The 22930-nt window shown below is 45.3% G+C and overlaps 1 protein-coding gene and 1 long non-coding RNA gene across 2 annotated transcripts; one reads left to right on the plus strand and one right to left on the minus strand.

Moving 5' to 3' along the window:
- Positions 1-180: 180 nt before the first annotated feature.
- Positions 181-13798, plus strand: si:ch211-236h17.3 (carbohydrate sulfotransferase 11). Its single transcript, XM_030354859.1, has 3 exons — positions 181-634; positions 6916-6995; positions 12107-13798. The coding sequence occupies exons 1-3, from the start codon at positions 541-543 to the stop codon at positions 12950-12952; spliced, it is 1020 nt and encodes a 339-aa protein (XP_030210719.1). The 5' UTR covers positions 181-540; the 3' UTR covers positions 12953-13798.
- A 5622-nt stretch (positions 13799-19420) lies between these two features.
- Positions 19421-21850, minus strand: LOC115542640 (uncharacterized). Its single transcript, XR_003976587.1, has 2 exons — positions 21301-21850; positions 19421-20870 (listed from the first exon to the last, which is right to left on the minus strand). It is a non-coding gene; the product is annotated as an uncharacterized LOC115542640 (long non-coding RNA).
- Between the last annotated feature and the right edge of the window lie 1080 nt (positions 21851-22930).

Consider the following 22930-nt stretch of genomic DNA (forward strand, 5'->3'; position numbering starts at 1 on the left):
TTCAATATCTTTCATTTTTTTTTTAAACTAATTATTCGTATTCCTAAATTTGTCAAACATTTGCTAATGTTAATATGGAATACATTTTCTGCCCTACCCCGGGCCGACGCTGGGGGGCGCCGCGGGTCCGCCGCCCCCCTTTGTTAACGGGGGGCCGTCCAGAGGGTCAGAAACGCCCGTCGCCGGGTCCACCCAAGCTAGTGCACGGCTTCTCCAGAGCGCATTACACACTCTCCCGATGTCTGGAGATAGCATCTAAATATCTGAACCGACCGATCAGCGTCCACCGGCTGGTTGCGGTGTTTTCGTCTGCGATGCGGTGCACTCTGTGAGCCCCAATCTGAAGGCGTTATACCAGGATGGACCTCAGGACGAGAGGAAGCCGACCACAACTTCACCGCCGGGCTTGGTGTTCCTCGATGGTCTCGGCGTAGCCTCGTTCCCCAGGTATCTGATCACTGAAGCTGGGGGCTCGTCTCGCATGAACCGCCGCACACGGATCATCCCAGACGGGTTGGTGGCAGTCGGCCGAGATTGAGGATGAAGAAGCCCAAAGTGAACCGAATGGTCCTGGCCATGTTTTTAGGATGCTTCATCATAGCCATTTTCTATTGTCAGAACAATTTGAAACAAGGTGAGTTGACAACACATTGAATGTGATTTATGTAAGAGATTTCCCCCATGTCCCATTCAGCATTCGGTCAGCATTCATGTCATCTTCATAGCCTACTATGAAGGCTTCAGGTGGTGTATATAATGTTATATCGAACGACATCAATGGATAATGACCAAATTATGAATGTGCTTTTCAATTCATGTCAAATGGAAGTATGTATGAGCAGAATCATGACTTAAATCTAACTATGTGTGGCCGTCTAATAGGAGTATGCAAACTCAAGTAAAATGTTTCACAACTTCATGAATTGAACTACAAAATGAATGCAGCCACACAATCCTCTTGGCGTTGTTGTTCATGAATTAGTGTATTTCAACTGTTTGGTTGTCACTATCACTCTTGGGATTGGCTCTTGAGTTCCCCCTGCCACGGGACACGGGGCCTGATACCTCCAGCTGGTGTAGATCTTGGCTCTCATTCGGACCAGTTTCCACCTCTTCCAGGTCCCACTCTGCGGCTCACAATGGCCTCATTCAGACATACCTAGCTATGGCTTTGGCCCCATGAAGTCAGTAGGCTACTGTGAGAACATTTCAGATCCACTTGATATATATCCAATACCAGTTCTGCTTTTCTTTTGGATTCGAAAAACAAACATGGCAGTTTAATGGAAAATGCCCATTGCTCTATGCATCTCAATGATATAAATGTTCATAACTTTTTAATTTTGTCTTTTTTTTCACTGCACCACAGAAACCTATTCTGAGCAGATTTTTTTGTATTCCAGGCAAGTTACTGCATTTAAGCACAATATGTAGTGGCTTTACGATGTTGGTATTGCTGGGATTTATCATGTGTTACTCAAAGTGTTTCTCAAATCTTCCATTTTCTTTCACTCTAAATCTGCAATACAGTCAGAGAAACGCTGTGTCTGCTGTTCTGTTCTAAAAAAAAAAGTCCATATGCTTGGCCTGTGGTAAAGGTCACTTGGTTTTTAAAGTGATAGCTCCAGGGTTAGCCGCAACATCAACACCAATTCCTTGCGACGGCAGGATTAAGCAGAGATGCTTTGGGGCTCTCCATTTGTCTCTCTTGGTCCTCGTTAAAAGACCAGAGTCATAAAATGACGCTTGACTAGGGGAATGTTACTAGGACACCTGTGGAATGTTACAACGTTAGAGTCATAGGAGAATCCTGAACTATAACCCTCTCCCTACCTTAATGTAAAAACCTCTCTAACAGCGTTGGAGTCATAGGAGAATCCTGAACTATAACCCTCTCCCAGGGGCGGAGTGGGGCACTAATAGCCACCGGGAGAATTCTCCCCGGTCCGGCCCTCCCCTCCCCCCCACCCCCGCAAACAACGTTTTTTTTTGTGTTTTTTTTTTCAGTAATAAAAAAAAAATCGGTAAAAATGAATGATATAATTATAATTAAGAAAATAAAAATGTGTAAACTAGGCCACAGTTCTGCTCTGTGAGGAAGAGAATTGGCGCTCCGAGAATTGGCGCACTTCCTACAAGACCGGTAAAGCCGGTAAACAAAAGCACTACGGATGGCCGTAGTGCTCCCCGCACTACAGCCATCCGGAGGCGCAGAGAGCTTTTGGCCATGATATTATCTATAAAATTATATTATACTATTATATATAGAACGTTATAAGACGCTGTCAACGAGTGTGAGAGGAAAGTTGACGAGAAGATGGCGGATGACCTAGTTTCAAATTTATACCGTTTATACTCGGTAATACCGGTGTAACGTGTTGACACGACTACATGTTCCAAATCTGTTAACATATTCTCCATCCATTAAAAGAGAAAGATCAGTTAAGCCATTAATTTGTCTGAAATATACCAGCCAGCACATACACATTTGACTAGCAGATTGGCTCCCGCCTAGCAATAACATCAATGGTGGAGCTCTGGCTAACTGTTTTTCTGTCAATTCACGTTCACAACTCATTAATGCCTGACTTCGGAATAAATCCGTTATTTTTGAGCACTTAGATGCAACCCCCTCCAGCATCCGCTACTTCTTTATTCTGGCCTTTTCAGCCCCTCCTTTCTCTTTTCTCTTCTTGCCTTCCATGAGTGCCACCACAAGCAAAAGCAAGCAACCACGAACTTGCTCGCCTTCTCTGACTGACGTGTCTTTAGGGCCATGCCATTAGACGTGGGGCCGCTCATATATCCCCCTACATTTCCGAAAATGGACTTGACCTGCAAGCTGTTTATTGGATAAACGCATTTCCCAATCCCAGGAGTCTTTGCTCCATTCTACGTCAATTCAAGAACAAACAAATTAAAGTAAACTGTAGTTCGTATTATTTATTATTTATAGTTCTGTAACGCCTGAATAATGCAGAATTAAATGAAGAAAAAAAAAATAATATAAAAAAAACCATGAATGAGACATAGAGAGTAAGCAAGTGGTATAAATGTTGGTTGGATGTTCTTGAGACATTGTTTATTTCGGGGATTTTCACGGCGTCTTGACGGGGAATAAATTATGCTTGGCTTGCAGAGGGCCGATCCAAATGACTTCGCAGGCTGCTACACAATTGTGGGCCGGTCCACCTGACCTCGCTGGCCGGCCGGCCGACCGGGAAATCTCCCGATCGTCCCAACGGCCACTCCGCCTCTGCCCTCTCCCTACCTTAATGTACAAACCTCTCTAACAACGTTAGAGTCACAGGAGACTCCTGAAAAATAACCCTCTCCCTACCTTAATGTACAAAGCTCTCTAACTATGTGAGACACTCCTTTAAAGATGTCAGAAGTAGCCCACAGGCACAGTCCTATAGCAAGGTATATTTTTGGCGATAAAGAGATGATGAGCTGCTGTCATTATCTCCTCCCGCCCCCCCTGGCCCCAGCCCCGCTTGTCTGGACTTGACTCAAGGGCACGGAAGGAACATATAATGTAATTGTTTTGCAGAGCAGAACATCAACAGAACTCAGCATATTTGGTGTTTTATGAACATTTTAAGACATGGTTGTGTTCAGGACATGGTTAGGACTGGACCATAAGGAAGGATTGAACCATTGTATTATTATTATTATTATTATTATTATTATTTCGTTATTAATCCTAAACGGGGCATCGTAGAACATCCTACATCGTAGGACATCAAGAAAGATCTTAAGTTGCTATTGCTAACTACCTTGAAATCCAAATGACATGTCTTTTGACCCAGAGGCAGACGGCTTTGGGATTTCTGTGCCAGAAAAGATAGCTTAAGAAAGTAATGCCTTCAACATAGTCAGGTGAAGACAGTTCAGAGTTCTCAGTTTGGAGAGTCTTACGACTATGATCCTCAAAGCAACAGCGGAGACCCACCATGTGTCTGAGTGTTCCGCTAAGTGGCCCTTTCTGGGTGCGTGATCCCGGCCACTGGGGTCTGCTGACAGCTCAGAGTGACCCAGCTGTTCCCCGGCCATGACGACCCAGCAACCAGAGCCTTTGGAGATCAACACTCAGTGCTCACTGTCATCGTCCCTCACCCCCCAAAAAAACAAAGAAACCTCCTGACAGCCAAGCCAGCTGGTCAAAATGTAAGAGGGCCAAACAAGATCTGATTCTCCAGTTCAAATGGTGCTATGAGGCATCATCACTTCAGTAATATCGTACAAGCGTAATCAAATATAAATACCTTTTTACAACCTTGTGTGATGTTGTTGCCGGAGGACATATTGTGGTTTAGCTTGATCCAATTAGTCCCACATCATTGATGTCCCATTACGTTTGAATGCCAACAAATTTGACTTTTTGTAGTTAAAACATTTTGAGTGAGTCCTGGGCGGGAAGTCAACTTGCATTGGTATGTCGCCTTACAGCTGTGCTCTATTTGATTCAATCTACGTAGTAATCATTTAGTTATTGAAGCCTTCCTGTAGTATTTGAAAGCCAAATCTTCAAAGACAAGGTCAGAAAGGAGGTTTGACTCGCAGTGACTCCGAGACGCAACAAAGATCAGCCGGACAGAAGGTTCAGCCACCGGCTGCCCGTACACATCTACAACCAACAGGATACACATCTGGTGCTTTGTTGAGAGGGGTTCTCTCCGACACAGTGTCCCATCATGGCAGCTCTCTGGAGCTGGAGAGAGAGCAGGAGAGGGTGGGCGAGGGTGAGGGGTTGGTGGGGGAAACGAGGAGGGCTCCAACTCAGACCCCCTCCACACAGAGCACAGCGGAAGGTTGCCGGCAAATGAGGAGCACACATTGGCCTTTTTATAGGATGCATTTTCCTGAACAGACAATTTTTTAATGAAAGGCTGGTAAGATTAGGACGGGTGTGGTAGTGTGTGTGGGGCAGGGGGTTGACATTTCGGAACACTGAAAGGGCTCTTCTACTTGGATAATGTTCACTGCAACCATGCTGTTGTTTCAATATCATCTCATCCACAGCTCGTTTTACTCAGGAATTACTCTTACTAACTTAGTCACTTTGGTCTGTGCCTAATGAACTGACCAAAAATTTGCTGCATGGAAAATGAAAAACTGAAAAAAAAAAAAATCTGCCTGGAGATATAGTCTTATCTGTGCATTTTTTGGTGGTTTTGAGGCAATATTTTAGCACCATGAGTTCTGCCTTTTCGATTGCGACAGTGGCCTAAACCAGATGGATGACTCTGCTGACGTTTATGTATTCTTCACCCATCTATTCTCTGGTTCGATGTTGGGGATGGAGCGACCCGAACCAAGCAAATGGAAGCTTCGCCAAATATCAGTCATGATAACAGCAATGTGTTCTGTCTGTTTACATTACATATGTTATATTAAGTTGGTATTTACCCAATATATTTTAATGTCCCTCAAGTTGTACAATACAGGGGTTTAGGCCTAACACTCAATATAATATACTGTTTGTTGTGTCTGAGACGTTTTTCCATGCAGACTATGTTCGAGTTCTCAAACCTTGATTCGATATTGGTACCATACCGTGTTGATATTCAACACGTTTTTTCCCTTAAGTCAAAAAAGGGTTCATATTGAATGTCAAACTGAATTCAGGAACGCGGATTGTGTGTCAACAAACCAAATACATTAAATGTATCTTAAATGATTCAATACCATCAATATAGGCTGACAGGATAACATTTTATCAGACACGTCCATAGATTATGTGTACCAAATTTGGTGCCCTTTGCACCTGTGGTTATTTAGAAGAAGATTTTTGAAGTTTCCAAAAACGTCTGTGTCCATATAAGAACATATGGGTCCAGGAGGGAGCTGACATTGTTAGACTCTGCCTAGGGGGCTTCCACACTCCAGCTAGGGGACTTCTGCTGGCCTCCTCCAGACCAGGATGCAGGGTGGTGGTGTTGAAAGACGGTTTATTGTGAAAGTTTGTAGACAGTGATCCATTGGCTGGGCTTCCTTGATTCAACTTAGTAAGCTGAGTCACGGTCAATGGATTGACTACATTGCTAGAATGAAAAATAGACGGCACAGCCTAATGCTCAGAAGATGAAGCCAAAATCAGACCTGATGTTGGACCAGGAGGAACTCTTAAACTACTCTTTTTTTTTTATTCAATATTTATACATTGTTTTATGTCGTGGTGTTATTATTTGCAGATGCATGGTATGACTTTCATGCCTAAAAACATGTTGAGCATGTTCATAATGCATCATAAATATTCTTCCAAAGATGAAAGTAGAGCTTTATGTCTACCGAAGCCCTGCTTCCCACACTTGAGATATTGTTACATGTATTTAAGTCTCTGTTTAGGTTTTGCAACAACTGAAATGCCCTAATTCTTTATTACCTTGAACATGTAATAATACAATAAAGGCTCCATACTGAATATAACGAAGCTGCCTGGTTTAATGAAGGGCAATTAAGTAATGATCTATATATACCCACTTTTCTTCTAAAGAATGAGCAGATTAGTACATATATTGTTGATCAAGAGCCTAATCTATAGCCTTGTATTCCGTTTGACCCTAGATTTAACCATGTCAACTTGGATAACACCTTATAATATAAGATATAACCTGGTCACATTCTAAATCCTAGCAATACACTTGGATCTATCCTATTTGTGACTGCAATTTTATCACACACACCATCCGTAGTAGGTTTGCTTTGTGTCCTGGTCCAGTTATCCCTTGAAACTATCTAGTTCTATAATTACCATAGCATTTATTGATGCAACATCATCCACCGGTCAACTCTTAGCTTCCTACCCGTTTTGGAGGGCCTTTGATGCTGTAACAGATCTCCCTTCTCCAGCTCGCTGCACACAGACGCTCTCTATCGGAGTCCCTGACAGACCTGTCTCTGTTTCCTCAGCCTCTGAGTCCGCCATTGAAGGAACCAACGGGCAGAAGTCCAGGAGGAGTCCACTTCAGACGCTCTACGACGGCGACCAGGTCAGTCTGCCTTGGAATGCATCATGGGCCTCATTACCCTCCAGCGGCCATCTTGTTTCTATCTTGGTGCTCGCGGCTAGCTGGGGGTTGGAACTGCATTCAGGTCCACCACCCAGCGCGTTGATCGGTGAATAAGGTCCATTTATGAAAGATGTGTTAAGTACCTGACTCTTACTTTCAATAAAAGTAAGAGTCAGGTTATAGTTCACTTTTTGTCCAGACGCGATGATTCTTATTTTTAGGACAGACTCAAATTGACCGACAACATTTGCCATCACCCAGGGACTCAGTCAGTCATTAGCTCATCTAGTCCTTCTAAAGGCCGATATATGCTCTGTTTTAGACGTAACGCGTAAGCACGTAAGATACATAACCCCCCCTTGCGCGGTAAAATATCCCCCCTTACGTGCTTAAGTGCGTCGGCCCAAATTCCTGACTATGCGACTAAAACACTACGGCCCTACGCAGCTCGCAAAGACTGTGATTGGCCGCTAACCACATCCTTTCAGGAGTCTCACATTTCCGGTTTTACAGCATAATAGCGCCATTTTTAAAAGGCCGTGACAGAAGCGAATGAAGAATTTTGAAGAAGGAGAAGAAAACACAAGAACGAATTATGATAATTATAAACAGTACCGCGGGAAGTAGGGGTGCTGGGGGTGCTGCCCTGTCTGAGGCCCTGTCTTATCACAGAAAACGATTATTTCTAAAAACTCCGGCCAAAGTGGAGATTTCTGAAAACGCCGGTTATGTGTTGTGTCAACGGGGAGAAACGGGATTTTAGGTTCTGAAGCGTCACATTATGCACCAGGAAATGCTTAACGTCATGTGAGCGCCCGCTGTACCGTATTGGTCCGAATATAAACACAAACCTGACCTATGTTTGGAAAAAAGATTTGAAGACCAGATCTTGTTTTTATAAATAAATAAATTGTATTCATTGAAATAATATACGAAAATTAAAAGGCATAGAATAAAACACTGCATTGCCACTAAACAGTAGTGCAAATAGGCCGTACTGATGTGTACACAAAAGACTATTCCTGACACTCCTCTGCCCCGCTGTGGTCGCTCCGCACTGTTTCGGCCCGTGGCAAAGCGGGTCATAGTCGCTGCTGTCCAAGGCATTTTGAGATTTATTTAATGCTCATATGACCTAGTGCTGAAAAAAAGTTATATGAAAAAGTGTGAGGGGAGCGGTGGCGCCCTAAACTTGTTCTGTGAGGATGTGAACCATGGTGTGAACACAACGATCGATTTTCGACTGTGCGCGCATGCACTGGTGTAATTGAGCTGCGCTGCTATATATCTTTTTTACCAATGTAGCGAGTTGTGAGTCTAGTCCAGGCTGAGGTTTTTTTTCCAGCACCCCCTGCTGAGAATACGTTTCCGCGGCTATGATTATAAATATAAACAAGCCAGCGATTTCCACTTCCACGCCCACAGATTCGTTCGTTGCTCCCCCTACTGTTCTGGCGGAGAATCCCCTTGCAACACGCGCAATCCTTAAGGAACCTTACGGGAACCGTAAATCAAAACTTGTCTAAAACAAGTCCCTTGTGTAAATTACGTGCTTACGTCTCTGCGTCTAAAACGACCCTAAATAGGCCTTAAACAGGCTGCTTACCAGCAGCGGAGTCAGGGTTGCTTTGGTCATTCAGGACTGCATGTATGGAGGCCATCAGAAGGCCCACACACACACACACAAACACACACACACACACACACACACACACACACACACACACACACACACACACACACACACACACACACACACACACACACACACACACACACACACACACAGTAGTGTAGTTTGCCCAACAACAGAGCCCAGTAATAAAAGCTGGCTGGGGGCTGTTTCCAATTACGGCTCCATATGAGGCCACAGATGGGGCCCGTGCCCAATTACCCGAGCTGGTGTTATCCAGCACGCCCTGCCTGGTGTTTTCAGTCGCCTTCTCCGCACTTGCGATTCTCTTTGCCTGCTGCTCTGCGTGGAACCCTGCGGAGGATGTGTGTTGGTGTTGGTAGTCAGGGAGGCTTTTAGATTGCCACTGTTTTGTAATAAGGAACTGGTGAGGGGGGTTGATCTGAGTGAGCCTAGGTGTCTGTCAACTAATCAAATGATCTGCTTTACCCTCTCAAGTGGAGCCATTTGGTAACGCCTGGGGGGAGAGGTGTCAGACAAAAGGAGCAGAGACGCTGTCAGCTCATTCTGCAGCTGATACTGCTGATGTTTGTTGTTAATAACGTTGCTGGCTTCATATCTCAGGTCTTTGGTCTCTGGGGTTCCAGGGGAAACTTGCCTCCATAAGAACAACAATATGAATTGGATTTATTTACATTTATTTGATTCAGGAAGGTTCGGGTTTTTCTTTTTCATTCATGGATGTTCCTAGACCCTACCTACATTATATTCTTGATTTTATCAAAGAAAAATTAGCTCCTCTTTGCTGGAGGCGTGGTGCGTGTTGATTGGTGGATGACGTTGGATTGAGGAAGGAGCTGAAGGGAAAGGGTAATTAATCACTAAGTTAAAGGGGGCATGCTGGGAAACTCTTTACTATTCGCAATTTCGCTTTGTATAATATGAAGGTATTACACATTTCAACTCTCATTTCTGCTACGACTGCACTTGGACCACTTAGATTTAAAATGATTGCATTTCTTATTTTAACCGAGAACATCGAGAATCAGTGTGGACATACAAAGTGGTGAGGTGAATTTAGTGCCAGACAATGTTACGCAATGAGATTACATCAGCACAGCTGAAATAATGAACATGATTTCGTTATACAGCAACCATAGCACACAAATCTAAGCTGACAGTCTGAATTCAGTGTTTAAATATATTATTTGTTCTCTTCCTGTCTTCATTTGAATGATTGAAATGTTGATTGACATATTAATTTTCTTCTTGTCAAGTATTCTATTGAACAACAGTGCTATTGGTTTGTTTCCAATATGTCTCCAAAAGGGTCCAAATAGATTGCATCTGATAATTAAATGCTATGTGACAAACACTTTGATGAGCCAATCATTAGAGAAGAAGGTATTATGCTGCTGTCAATCCAAATAACGTTCTTCAATCCCTCAAAATGAAACTCTTTGTTGTCAGCCAGTGATGTCATTGAACTTCACCACACAGAGCTGGGCGTAAAGCCAGCTCACTGTTTCAGGTTCCTGGGCTGAGTCAGAAGGTGTTTGTAAGATCAGGCTGAGAGGGGGCGTGAGGTTATCCAGGGTCGGTCCTGCTGAGGGCCAAATGCATGCAGCGGAGATTTGAGAGACCGGACTATAGCAACGGGGGGCCAGGGCGAATTGGCTGCCCCGGGCCAGGGAGCTGTGGTTCTGGAGCTGGCCAGGAGATCTGCTGGAGGATGCGCGATCGCCCGCCCTGATCGTTTGTGCATGTGTGTTTGCATCTTGAAGGCCGTGAAATCTATCGATGGGGGGGGGGAACTGGAAGATCTGGTTTACACCCATGTGACGCAGAGTCCCATCAGCTATATATTTTTGTATTCAAGCACTACAAAACAACCAAACATATATTTTTAGTTTCTATAGTTTTGCTCGCCATCCTTTTAAAGGACAGGTCTACCATCCAACTACAACTATATCTAACGCTTTCAACAACACCGCTCGTTCAATGGTGGACTGTCCAAAACAGAAATAATTGTTTTCGGTACAGATGAGTATCTCTTATCGTTGAAGACAGCAAAAAGAGGATGTATTGGTGTAGGAATGGACTTCTGACTTTAATTGACATGTTAAGACTTTATAAAAGTACTTTGAACTTTGAACTTTTTGAACTTTGAAGACCATGAGAACCATGAGACTTGGAAAAAAACATCCATGATTTATTTTTGCAGGTCATTCTAAAAAGGCCATAACAGCTGAAGCTGATCCAGAATGTTGCTGCTAAGGTTTTAACCAAGACTTAAAGGCACATACTTCATCCAGTGTGAGGATCACTGCACTGACTTCCTGTTTGCCGAGAAAGTTCAGGAAAGCATTGGTGTGTAAAGCACTGTTCTGAGCCCACCAGAGCTCTCTTCATCAGGCTCACTGCTCCAGGGGTCCACCAGAGCTCTCTTCATCAGGCTCACTGCTCCAGTGGTCCACCAGAGCTCTCTTCATCAGGTTCACTGCTCCAGGGGTCCACCAGAGCTCTCTTCATCAGGCTCACTGCTCCAGCGGTCCACCTACACGTGGACCTCCCCATCTGGAATGGGCCTCCACCACATCTGAGCTCTTATGTCGGCATGTAATTATAAAGATGTGTCTGCAGGCAATGGCATATTTATTTATTTTCCCTTCTTATTCATTTATTTATTTTCTCTTTTTAAAAGACTTTCCTTTGAAATGTCTTTTAAATGTGAAGACATTTAAAGAACTTGGTAGCCTTGTGTGTGTCTGAAGGAGGCTATATAAACAATCCTCCCTTGCGGGTAAGATGTCAATGTGTGGGTCTGGTCTATTGGTTTTTAACAGTATTATTAATTTTTGCTAATGAAACACCATCTATATTCAGAGTTACCGCTCCAAAAAAACGTGCATCCTTTTAATTGTTCTTGTTACAATGTTCCCGTTATAGTTCTGAATGAAGAACTTTCCTAAGAATACATCAAGCGGCCACAAAGTCGCTCACCAGCTTCCGCAAGAGACTAAAGACTCACCTGTTCAGAGTTCACCTGGAGTCTGCATAGCCACCCCCCTTACCCCCCATGGTGTTTCATTTAGTGTCCTAAAAATATCCAACAGCACTTATTGTCTATGTTTGTAAGTCCTGGCAGTTAGTGTATGCACTTATTGTATGTTGTACGTCCTTGCACCTAAAAAAATAGTACTCAGCATCGTGTAGCATCTTAGCTACACAACGTCCCAGATATCTTTGTTGTATACGGGGAATCGTTTTTTAACCTAACGATTGTTAGTGCTTTGCACTTCTATGAACATCCTGACTGTACCAAAAGCAATATATTATTGTTTCTTTCTTCTGACAAATGTACTTCTGGTCGCTCTGGATTAAAGTTTCCCCTAAATGCGCTAAATATAAGACGATTGAATGAATGAGAGGTGAACTGTGGCTGCTGTCCCTGCAGGTGGAGTCCTCGGTGCAGGCAGCCCACCAGGGCCGGCGGGAGCTGCTGGAGGAAGCCTGCCGCTCCTACACCCGCAAGCGCCGCGTGCTGATCCCAGAGGACCTGAAGCACGTGATGGTGGACGACCGGCACGGCCTGCTGTACTGCTACGTGCCCAAGGTGGCGTGCACCAACTGGAAGCGCGTGCTGATGGTGCTGACGGGCGCGGCCGGTCCGCATCGCGACCCGCTGGACATCCCGGCCCACGAGGCCCACGTGGCGGGCACCCTGCGCACGCTGTCCGAGTACTCCACCGCCGAGATCAACCGCCGCCTGCGCTCCTACCTCAAGTTCGTGTTCGTGCGCGAGCCCTTCGAGCGGCTGGTGTCGGCCTACCGCAACAAGTTCACGCGCAGCTACAACGAGGCCTTCCACAAGCGCTATGGCACCAAGATCGTGCGGCGCCACCGGCCCGACCCACGGCCAGAGGCGCTGGAGGCGGGCGACGACGTGTCCTTCGAGGAGTTTGTGTACTACCTGGTGGATCCGGCCACGCAGCGCGAGGAGCCCTTCAACGAGCACTGGGAGCGGGTGCACTCGCTGTGCCACCCCTGCCTCATCCACTACGACGTGGTGGGCAAGTACGAGACGCTGGAGCAGGACTCCAGCTACGTGCTGCGGCTGGCCGGCGCCGAGCAGCAGGTGGCCTTCCCCGCGTCCCACAAGAGCACCCGCACTACGGGAGACATGGCTGCGCAGTTCTTCCACAAAATCCACCCCTTCTACCAGAAGAAGCTGTTCAACCTGTACCGCATGGACTTCCTGCTCTTCAACTACTCCACGCCCGCCTACCTCAAGTTCACGTGAGGGCGTCGTGGGCCTCATGTGGCCTCAGAGATCCCCTGAGGTCAGGGAGGATGTTTGGGCCTGAGGGCCACCGTACCGGAGGTCAGGTGTGTGGACGGTAATTCTGGAACTTGTCTGTGACATTCTGGTCACAGACAAGTCAAAAACATCTTTACAAAAAATGTGTCTTAAAAAGACAATGGTGAGAGAGGGTGCCTGAAGCCTTTCTTTTTTTTTAACTCTAAAAGTTGAGCCATAACATGATTGTCTACTGTAAGTGTGTATGCTAGACACATAATTTCATGAAAAACTTTAATTCTGCTGTTTTCAAACAAGGCTGAAATGTCATTTCCAGGCAACTAGAGGAACATTGGTTAATGGTCCTATTTATATAACATTTAGAAGATGAAAGTTTTTAAACAATGTGCCTTCGATGATGGGCCTTTACTCAAAGAAACCAATGTGTGGAACTGGGACCAGTTCAGCCATGTACTGTACGGACCTTTGCAACAATGACACTTTCTCTTTTATTTATTACAATATTTCTGGCTCTGGTGAAGAAAGTCCAACCAAAAATAGGCAGAGTCTGCAAATAAACATGTTGAAGCAATTGTTGTTAAGTGTCTGTGGATTAAAGAGTGATATGTCACGATATGGACCCACTCTTCACCTCAACCCATCTCTCCACCTGCCATCGTCCGCGGGGTCTGAAGGGACGAGGGGACGTAAGGGAACACTGGGCTACATCCACAGGAAGTCCTCCACTGTGCTGTCAAATGGTCATCTTATTCAAACACCAGTCTAGTCAGTCACTTCATTACATTTAATGATAGTTACATGTAATACATAATAAATACATTGGAGTTACATAACGGATGGTCATTTGTAAGGAGACGCCACATGTAAGACTTAAACAGTCTATACTACAATGTGTAGTTTGATCCTCATCACAATCTCAAAATGTGTTCAAATGACTTATTAAATTACTTTTCACCCCTCCCCCGCCCAAAGCAAGGACTGCTGGTCAGGTGCTCTGTTCCAATGTGTTGCACTGCACTACTTTAGGGTGTCTCCTATTACTGCACTACCTTAAGGATTCGCTTATATAGTGCACTACTTTAGGGTGTCTCCTATTACTGCACTACTTTAAGGATTCTCTTATATAGTGCACTACTTTAGGGTGTCTCCTATTACTGCACTACCTTAAGGATTCTCTTATATAGTGCACTACTTTAGGGTGTCTCCTATTACTGCACTACCTTAAGGATTCTCTTATATAGTGCGCTACTTTAGGGTGTCTCCTATTACTGCACTACCTTAAGGATTCTCTTATATAGTGCACTACTTTAGGGTGTCTCCTATTACTGCACTACCTTAAGGATTCTCTTATATAGTGCACTACTTTAGGGTGTCTCCTATATAGTGTCACGATCCTACTGGTGGCTAATGTTAAGCTGGTGGTAACTGGTTGTCGTGCTAAGTGTGGGAGTGGCTCCCTTGATTGGCCTTGATTATGGTCACCTGAGGGATCCAAGAGGGCCCCCAGACTTGGTGGCACTCTGAAACCATAAGACTTTGTAAAACCTATTCGCCCTAATACAAGGACAGTACAAGGATTAGGGATTCCTACAGGGAACGTGACCACTCCTTTGTCGTGTATGTGTGAAAAGTGTTCGTCTATGTTATATGTCAAACAATAACCGTTTACCCCAACGCTTGGGCTATCCCTCAACAAGAGAGAAGGACCAGAGCTCGCCAGGAACCCAGGTGAGTCACTGCACACGTGGCCGGAAGCTAGTTGCCTGCCAGCTGTGGTTTGTTACCACTCGACTCCTGCCTAGACAGAGAGCTGTTTTGAATATCCAGTGGGGTCGTGACAATAGTGCACTACTTTAAGGAGTCTCCAATATAGTGCACTACTTTAAGGAGTCTACTATATAGTGCACTACTTTAAGGAGTCTCCAATATAGTGCACTACTTTAAGGAGTCTACTATATAGTGCACTACTTTAAGGAGTCTCCAATATAGTGCACTGCTTTAAGGAGTCTCCTATATAGTGCACTACTTTAAGGAGTCTCCTATATAGTGCACTACTTTAAGGTTTCTCTTATATAGTGCACTGCTTTAAGGAGTCTCCTATATAGTGCACTACTTTAAGGTTTCTCTTATATAGTGCACTGCTTTAAGGAGTCTCCTATATAGTGCGCTACTTTAGGCGGTCACAGGGTTCACCACAAGTGGAACATCTAAATGGTTGTTGAAGCGATCAATACACATAACTCCAATGGACTGCCGGCACATTCCTCATGACCAAATTCCTCATACACTTATCCCAAAATAGTGCACCGTGTAGTGGTCACTATGTCGGGATTAGGGAACATCACCAGGGCGTGTGGGAGCTGGAATCGCTCCAAGCTGAAGCCGAGGGACTATTTCAGTCCTGTGGAGAGAGAATCAGCATGAAGGCCTTCTGTGAGCTCGGACCGGAACATGACTTAAACAGTAACCCAGTTCTCAACAGTACTACACATATCCTACACCACGTTGATAAAAGCTTTTATTCACACATTAAATACATAGAGATTTGCTGATTTTACATTTTTTGTTCTGTCCGCTTTCAACTGTGTTTTGATTAAGTCTCATTTTTCTATTGGTCACTGCTATAGAGCAGACGGCTTGAGGACAGTGAGACTCAATCAAAAAACAGCTGACTTAAAACACAGTGGGGGAGCAACAATTGCTGATCGCATCTTTTAAGTTATATTATGCTTATTATCTTTGGGATACGATTTCATGAAACATGTTAATGTAGGGATACACTTTACAAAAAGGATATAATATTTACCATTCATTAACATTAGTTACCGGGTGAATAAGCATTATTACAGAATTATTACAGGGGTAGTAGTAACTAATACTATAGTTGCAATAACCTCACAAAAATACTAATCAACTAATCTTAGCAGATTTTCATATTAAAGCCTATTGTATAACTACAAATCCTAAAACTTCATATAGTTTGAATAAAACAGACTACCTGCCAATATGAAAGTTTATACTATCAGGCATTACCAATCAGGTGAACAGTTTGCTGTGACAGGGTTTAAAATCTAAACTGGTCTCCTTGTAAGGGCCAATCACACAACACCTGGTGGCATGTCATGGGACCTTTAAAGGCAGAACACAAATTATTATTCATCAAGAGACATCTTCAGCTTCATGGTCTGTAAGTCAATACTTTTTTTAAGTACAATCATTGATCTAAAAAGCGTTAAAAACAGCTTCCAAAACAAAATTGCATGTAGACTAAGGTAACATGACACCAGGATCACCAGTATAGCCATGTAGGCTAGGGTATCATGACACCAGGATCACCAGCAGCGTAGACTAGGGTAACATGACACCAGGATCACCAGTATAGCAGCATAGACTAGGGTAATATGACACCAGGATCACCAGTATAGCAGCGTAGACTAGGGTAACATGACACCAGGATCACCAGTATAGCAGCATAGACTATCGGGCCGAAAAATCAAACCCGACCCTATCCGAGCCCTTGCTCATTCGAGCCGGGCCCGGTACATAACTGTCATGATGAGCCCGCGACCGATTTAAACCCGACCATTTCAGGGGTAGTTCGGAAGTTCGGAATTTCAGGGGTAGTTCGGAATTTTGGACATAGGGCCTGATTCCCAAGTGAGCATTGGTATTCTATATCACTGGAGACAGTTTTCAACACATTTCATACAGTCCTTCTAGTTGCAGAGTTTGCTCGTGCTAGGCTAGCGCAAGTCAACGGGCAATGCTAGCCTGCTATTAAAAACAGCCATACCCACTCCACAGTACACCCGAGGTAAATCAATTATAACGACAGACTATAAATCTAAATGTCTGTTTATAGAATAATGTTAGAAATAAAACCAACCTTGCATTGCATTGCATTTTGAGGGAATTGCGGGGTCTCAGCAGCAGTGTTTATATTCCTGTACGTAGGCTACGGCAGCGGCGGACTGATACCTAGGTTACCTGCCGCTGTCATTGCTACAAACGCAGAGTACAGTGAACGAAGGAATTCTATAAGCGTATTCAATTAACAAGATATGCACACGTTTGGAGGAGTTAGCGATGCATCTGCTTTTGAAGACGATTATGAGGAATTTGTTGTATCCAACGAACCGTACATGTACGAGCCGGTGTTACGCTTGCCAATGGAGGAAAACTGCGCATGACACGTTGCCTTTTGCAATTTCGTAGTCTGACTTCTGCAACTTTGTATACATTAAGAATATTATCTACCTATATAGAATATTTCCTCTGATTAATAGACAATTTTGCCCGTACCAATTAAGCTAATAGTGATTAAAAAAAAATAATAATAATTAAAAAAAGCTTGATCACGCCCGGTCCGATCCGACCCGAGGATAGTGGCGGGAAATATTGGACCGACCCGGCCCGCGGGTCGGGTCGGTTCGGTTCGGGCTCGGGTGCGGGCAGAAAATCTAAACTCTAAGACTAGGGTAACATGACACCAGGATCACCAGTATAGCCATGTATACCAGGGTAACATGACACCAGGATCACCAGTATAGCCATGTAGCCTATACCAGGGTAACATGACGCCAGGATCACCAGTATAGCCATGTATACCAGGGTAACATGACGCCAGGATCACCAGTAGCCTATAGCCACATATATTAGGGCTGGCCCGAATGCCATTTTTCAGGCTTCGAATACTCGTTGGTTTTTCCGAGCGAATATTCGAATACTCGTTCCAGAAAAAAACACCATCAAAAAGAACATTAATAATCCCTATATACTCCCTGGAACCGATTTTGACAGTATCTGCATATTTTGTTGAAGATTTAATAGCTTTTCAACCTTAATTAGTAGGCCTAAGTAGGTTGAAGTTCCTTATAGTTTTCCCCCGTGAAAGCCAACAGCTGTTGCTCCGTTCCAAATCAACTGTTCTCTGCCATCTCAGCCCTTACGGGAGCTTTTCAATTCATCCTGGAACGTGCATCTTTTCAGGGAATTTGTACAATAAATCCATAACAAATACCGAATATTGATTGTCTTATGTGTCCATATTATATCCATTATATTGACCGGGTATTCGCAAGACGCTCACGCTCTGTCACAGTTGATTGGCGCGGCGCTGTACAGCGAACGTAAACAAACAACTAAGGCCCCGTTCACACGAAGCCGAAACGGGCGAAACCGTTACGGTTTCGATCTATCCGGTTTCGGAGTATCTCCGTAAAGACGAAGCCAAGCGAAACCGGGTAGATCTGTAGAAACGCTGTAGTACACATTCCAGGCCCATAAGGGGCGCTGTTTCTGGTACAGAAATCCAGAAGAAATGAAATAAGAAGAAGAGGCGAGCATGCGCATAAAGGCATAGGCATAAAGGCTGCTCTTATGCGCAGGCTCGCATGTGATTTCTGAGACTCGGCGGGCTTAAGAGCCATTGGCTAGAGGGTCGATGGGTGGGGCGATGACGTCATGGTTTGCGGTTTCAGTCGGTTTCAGGCGTACACACGAATCCAAAACGAAACCGGGTAGATTTGAAACCACCTCCGAGGGTGGTTTCAGAAGTTTGCGGTTTCGGTCAGCGGATTCGCCGGCTTCGTGTGTACGGAAGGCCGAACCGTACAACACCGTTGCGGTTTCGCCATGAAATCGGCTTCGTGTGAACGGGGCCTAAGCTAAGGGTTTCCTCCAGAGATCCAGCTAATGTTGTGTTATAAAGTAAAGGGAAACAAGATATCTATTCTTCCTCCACCTCTCTCGCTTCTCTGCTTGGTGTCACTGACGCTTATATTTTGCCTCCCTCGCTCTGGTAACGTCACGTAGGCCTATGTGAGAAAAAAAAAAGTTCCGAATACTGATTTAAGTATTTGAGTATTCGAATATTCGAATTATTCGGGCCAGCCCTAATGTATACCAGGGTAACATGACACCAGGATCACCAGTATAGCTCTGTATACCAGGGTAATATGACACCAGGATAACTGCCCGGTCTGGAGGTTGTTTCCCTTTGACCGTCAGGTCAGTTTACCGGCTGTTGACAGAAGTGAGTGATCAGACACGCTGAGGTCAAAGTGTGAGTACACCGAGCGAAAACAAGAGCTTGGACACCGTGTGTTTGTGCCGTAGTATCTCCTACAGTTGGTCCCTCACGCCTCCTGAAGTCCCCCATGCCACGTCTCTGTGCTGCACTGTCTGCTCCTGGCCTGCTGAGGGGCCGAGCCAATGGAGGAGCGTCAGCAGTAGAGTCTCAGGGGCCAACCCGCCCGCCACCCACACCCCAGTCACCCATCAGAGCCCTGGTCCTGGGTCCTGGGGCAAGCCTGAGGCTCAGAGCCAGCAGCCATGTCCCCAGGAGGTGCCCCAGGGTAGGCCTGCACGATGAATCGTTATAAGATCGTGTTCTCGATTCAGACCTCTGTGGATTCGATTTTTATATTTTATTTATTTTTTTAAATAATGTAAGCCTTAATTTACAGGTGTGTAGAGTTGGTTCAGTAGTTATAAAAGGCCAGCAATTAAAGACAATCTGCTGCTATATGTACAAAATAAATCATTCCGTTTTTGATGCTGCACTTTAATCAATAAAATAAAGGGCCATATGAAACGCAACGTGCTAGAGGTGGCAAAAAACTATTTTTGGTACTCCTATTTTTTTTTTTTGTTTGTGGTTCATGTTTGCAATAAAAATTACATTTTGTGAGAAAAAAATCGCAACATCAAATCCTGATACCTAAGCTAAAAATATCGTGATTAATTTCCCCCAATCGTGCAGGCCTACCCCAGGGTGGTCAGGTAGGGGATGGAGGAGGAATCAGGGACCACCCTGCGGCTCCACATCCAGCGCACCATCAGGTCGGCCCTGTAGAGCAGCAGCACCACCTGGGTCATTGGAAGAACCTCCAACACATAGCTACGTCAGCCAATGCACAAATCATCCTCTTTCAAAGTAAACGTCTGTTCTAACTCACAAGAGCTAAAGATAGTCATACCACGGGGCCATCCCTCTAATTTGGAGTGCCGCTGAAGATGTATTTAAAGAAAATGAGCTTGAAGAAAAATACATAGTGCTGTGCATAACGTCTGTGTCCTGCGGGGTAGTTATAGGCCTCTGCCAGTGGGTGAAATGGAATGCACCCCATACTTAGCTGTCCGATCCCTCTCACTGACTACAGGCTCCTGCTGCTGCTATTGTGATCGCTGCTGCTTAGGATTCATGTTGATTAATGAGGGCCTCTTAAGATCGCCAATCCAAGGTCAAACTGGCAAGTTAGCTAGAGTCTAATATATTGTAGAAGGTAGTAGGCATTATATAAAATCATAATTTTAACAGTTTGGTTTTTACTTTGCAGTGTGTATAGTCGTGCTTATGTTGAAAGAGATCTGGGTTCTGATATGATTCAGCTCAAATTCCGCACATGGAGGATCACGGTTCATCTTCTGACAAAGTTGGGCCCTTTTGTACTAGCTTGGGACGAATCCCGAACGCAGCTTTGGGCTGACCTAGAGTAGGGGGCCCCCAGGGACCAGAGGGTGAAGGTCTGACCTAGAGGAGGGGGCCCCCAGGGACCCGAGGGTGAAGGTCTGACCTGGAGGAGGGGGCCCCCAGGGACCAGAGGGTGAAGGTCTGACCTGGAGGAGGGGGGCCCCCAGGGACCCGAGGGTGAAGGTCTGACCTGGAGGAGGGGGGCCCCCAGGGACCCGAGGGTGAAGGTCTGACCTGGAGGAGCGGGGCCCCCAGGGACCCGAGGGTGAAGGTCTGACCTGGAGGAGTGGGGCCCCCAGGGACCAGAGGGTGAAGGCAGGGGTGAGGGTGGCGTGGCCCCCTTGGAAGAGACGGGTGGTGTAGAGGAACAGCAGGTGACCCGGCCCCACCAGAAACAGCAGGAACCTGCCCGACCTGGAGTTCACCCTGCAGTTAACATAGCAGAACAGAAAGAACATCAGCGGCCCCCTCCCCAGAGCTCAATACTCCCCCCCCCCCCCGGCGTCTTCAGGAAGGAGGATCTCTAAGGGGCGGCGGGACAGATGGCCACGGCATAGCTTATAACCTCAAGCGACCCAAACATTGAACACACACCTCATCAGGCACCTGTATCAATTATCAGTCTATATCCCCCCTGCCTATAGCTGTGTGGCAATACAAACACAAAGATCAATATTATCATCAATCTATAAAGAAGTTAAATAATATATTTTAATAAATAATAGTTGAGTATAATTATTTCACTGTTCTGAGCATAATCAAAGCAGACAAATAAGCAGCAGAATGGCAGAACAGCACCAGCTGTAGTTTCAACTTTCAGGACAGACGGTGTGTCCTGTGGCGATGGCTGAAGCACCTTCAGAGCAGAAGTTGGTGCAGGGGTCAGGCCTGTTGCTGGCCATGTCGGGGGGCAGGGTCCCCGGAGCGCTGCAGGGGTGGAGGTATGCGGCGATCCTGCTGGCCTGGATGGCCACCAGGTTTCCCCCAACGCCTGGGGAGAGACCACTGTTCAGGACCCCATTAAGTACCAGCTGAATTGAACTGGTCAGGACCCCACTAAGTACCAGCTGGATTGAACTGGTCATGACACCATTAAGCTTCCAGCTGACTTTGAACTGGTCAGGACACCACTAATGGTGCATTCCAGAGCCCATCCAAAGCAATGGGATGTGGGATTTATCCTTCCTGAACTGTACTAGCTCCTACTTGGTGAAGTGGGGGTAGGTCGATCACCCCCCAGTTCAATAGTAGGAGGTTCCACTTCGACGGTGGGATGGTCCACTTCGACAGGCATTCCAGTGCACTTTTCTTAGTTGGAGGTAGGATAAGTCCCACGTCCCACTGGTTTGGATGGGCTCTGGAACGCACCATAAGCCTCCAGCTGACTTTGAACTGGTCACTGACCTATTAACTGATCAGGACAACATTGATCTTCCAGCCGTCTGTTTAACTGGTCTGGATGATCTTTTGGTTAAAATGGGAAAAACATGAAGTATGAAAGTAAATTAACAGGCAAAAATTCCCACTAATCTCTGACCTCATAAAATGTTCATAAAAACTGGTGCAATTTAACCTTGCACCAGTATATTCATTGGTCAGAGGTTTGGAGATTTTTTACAAGCCTTAAAGACAGGAGGGTAAATCATGGGTGTTTCAGCAGTGAGCGCTGCGCTGAATATAATGCAAATAGACTTCCTGTGCTGTAGTCCTGCATTGTGCCCAGGCTAAGCAAGACCCTGAAGGGGCCTGCTTAGTTTACATTCTCCACAGGCGTGCGCTTGAACTCAGGCCCATTATTATTGGCCGCTCTACTTTGTATGGCTCATTGTGGGGAGGGAAACACGCCACAGTAGACCCTGCTTCTGGAGACACAGGCAGTGACTGCCCCCTCATCCGTAGAAGACTCTCAACATGAACCCCAAAAAGAGACCAACGATAAGAAATCTGTCCACCTTCAGACAGAAAGGCTGCACACAAACTTTAAAGATCCCATATCATGCTTTTTTATGGTTAATAATTGCATTTGGGTGAACTACTATAAAAGGGTTAGATGCCTGTTTGTAAAAAATATTCCCTATCATTCTCACACTGTTCATTTCTGCCCAACAAATTTCAGCATCTTTCAAAAATGTCTGTTTCCTATCATGTCACTTTAAAGGGGACATATTATACATGTACAAACCAGGTGTGAATGTGATTTAACTAATCACACTCACACCTGGTGGTATATTATGTCCCCTTTAAGTCCCCCTCCCGAGCAGCCCAGTCTGTGATTGCTGAAACACTTTTGCGCATTGGTTGGCAGATTCAAAACCCTGAAAACTTGTAAACATTGCTGATAGCCGGGAGGCAGGACTTTTGCATCTCACCCCACTGCACACTGTCTGAAATCGCACTATTACTGAAGTAAAGTTTGAGCAAACAAGCTGTTTCAGGCACTTATGGAGGGGCGTATTCGGTGGGCGTGAATACTTCCCCTGGCTCAG

Source organism: Gadus morhua, chromosome 1, assembly GCF_902167405.1.
Source record: "Gadus morhua chromosome 1, gadMor3.0, whole genome shotgun sequence".
Taxonomy (NCBI): domain Eukaryota; kingdom Metazoa; phylum Chordata; class Actinopteri; order Gadiformes; family Gadidae; genus Gadus; species Gadus morhua.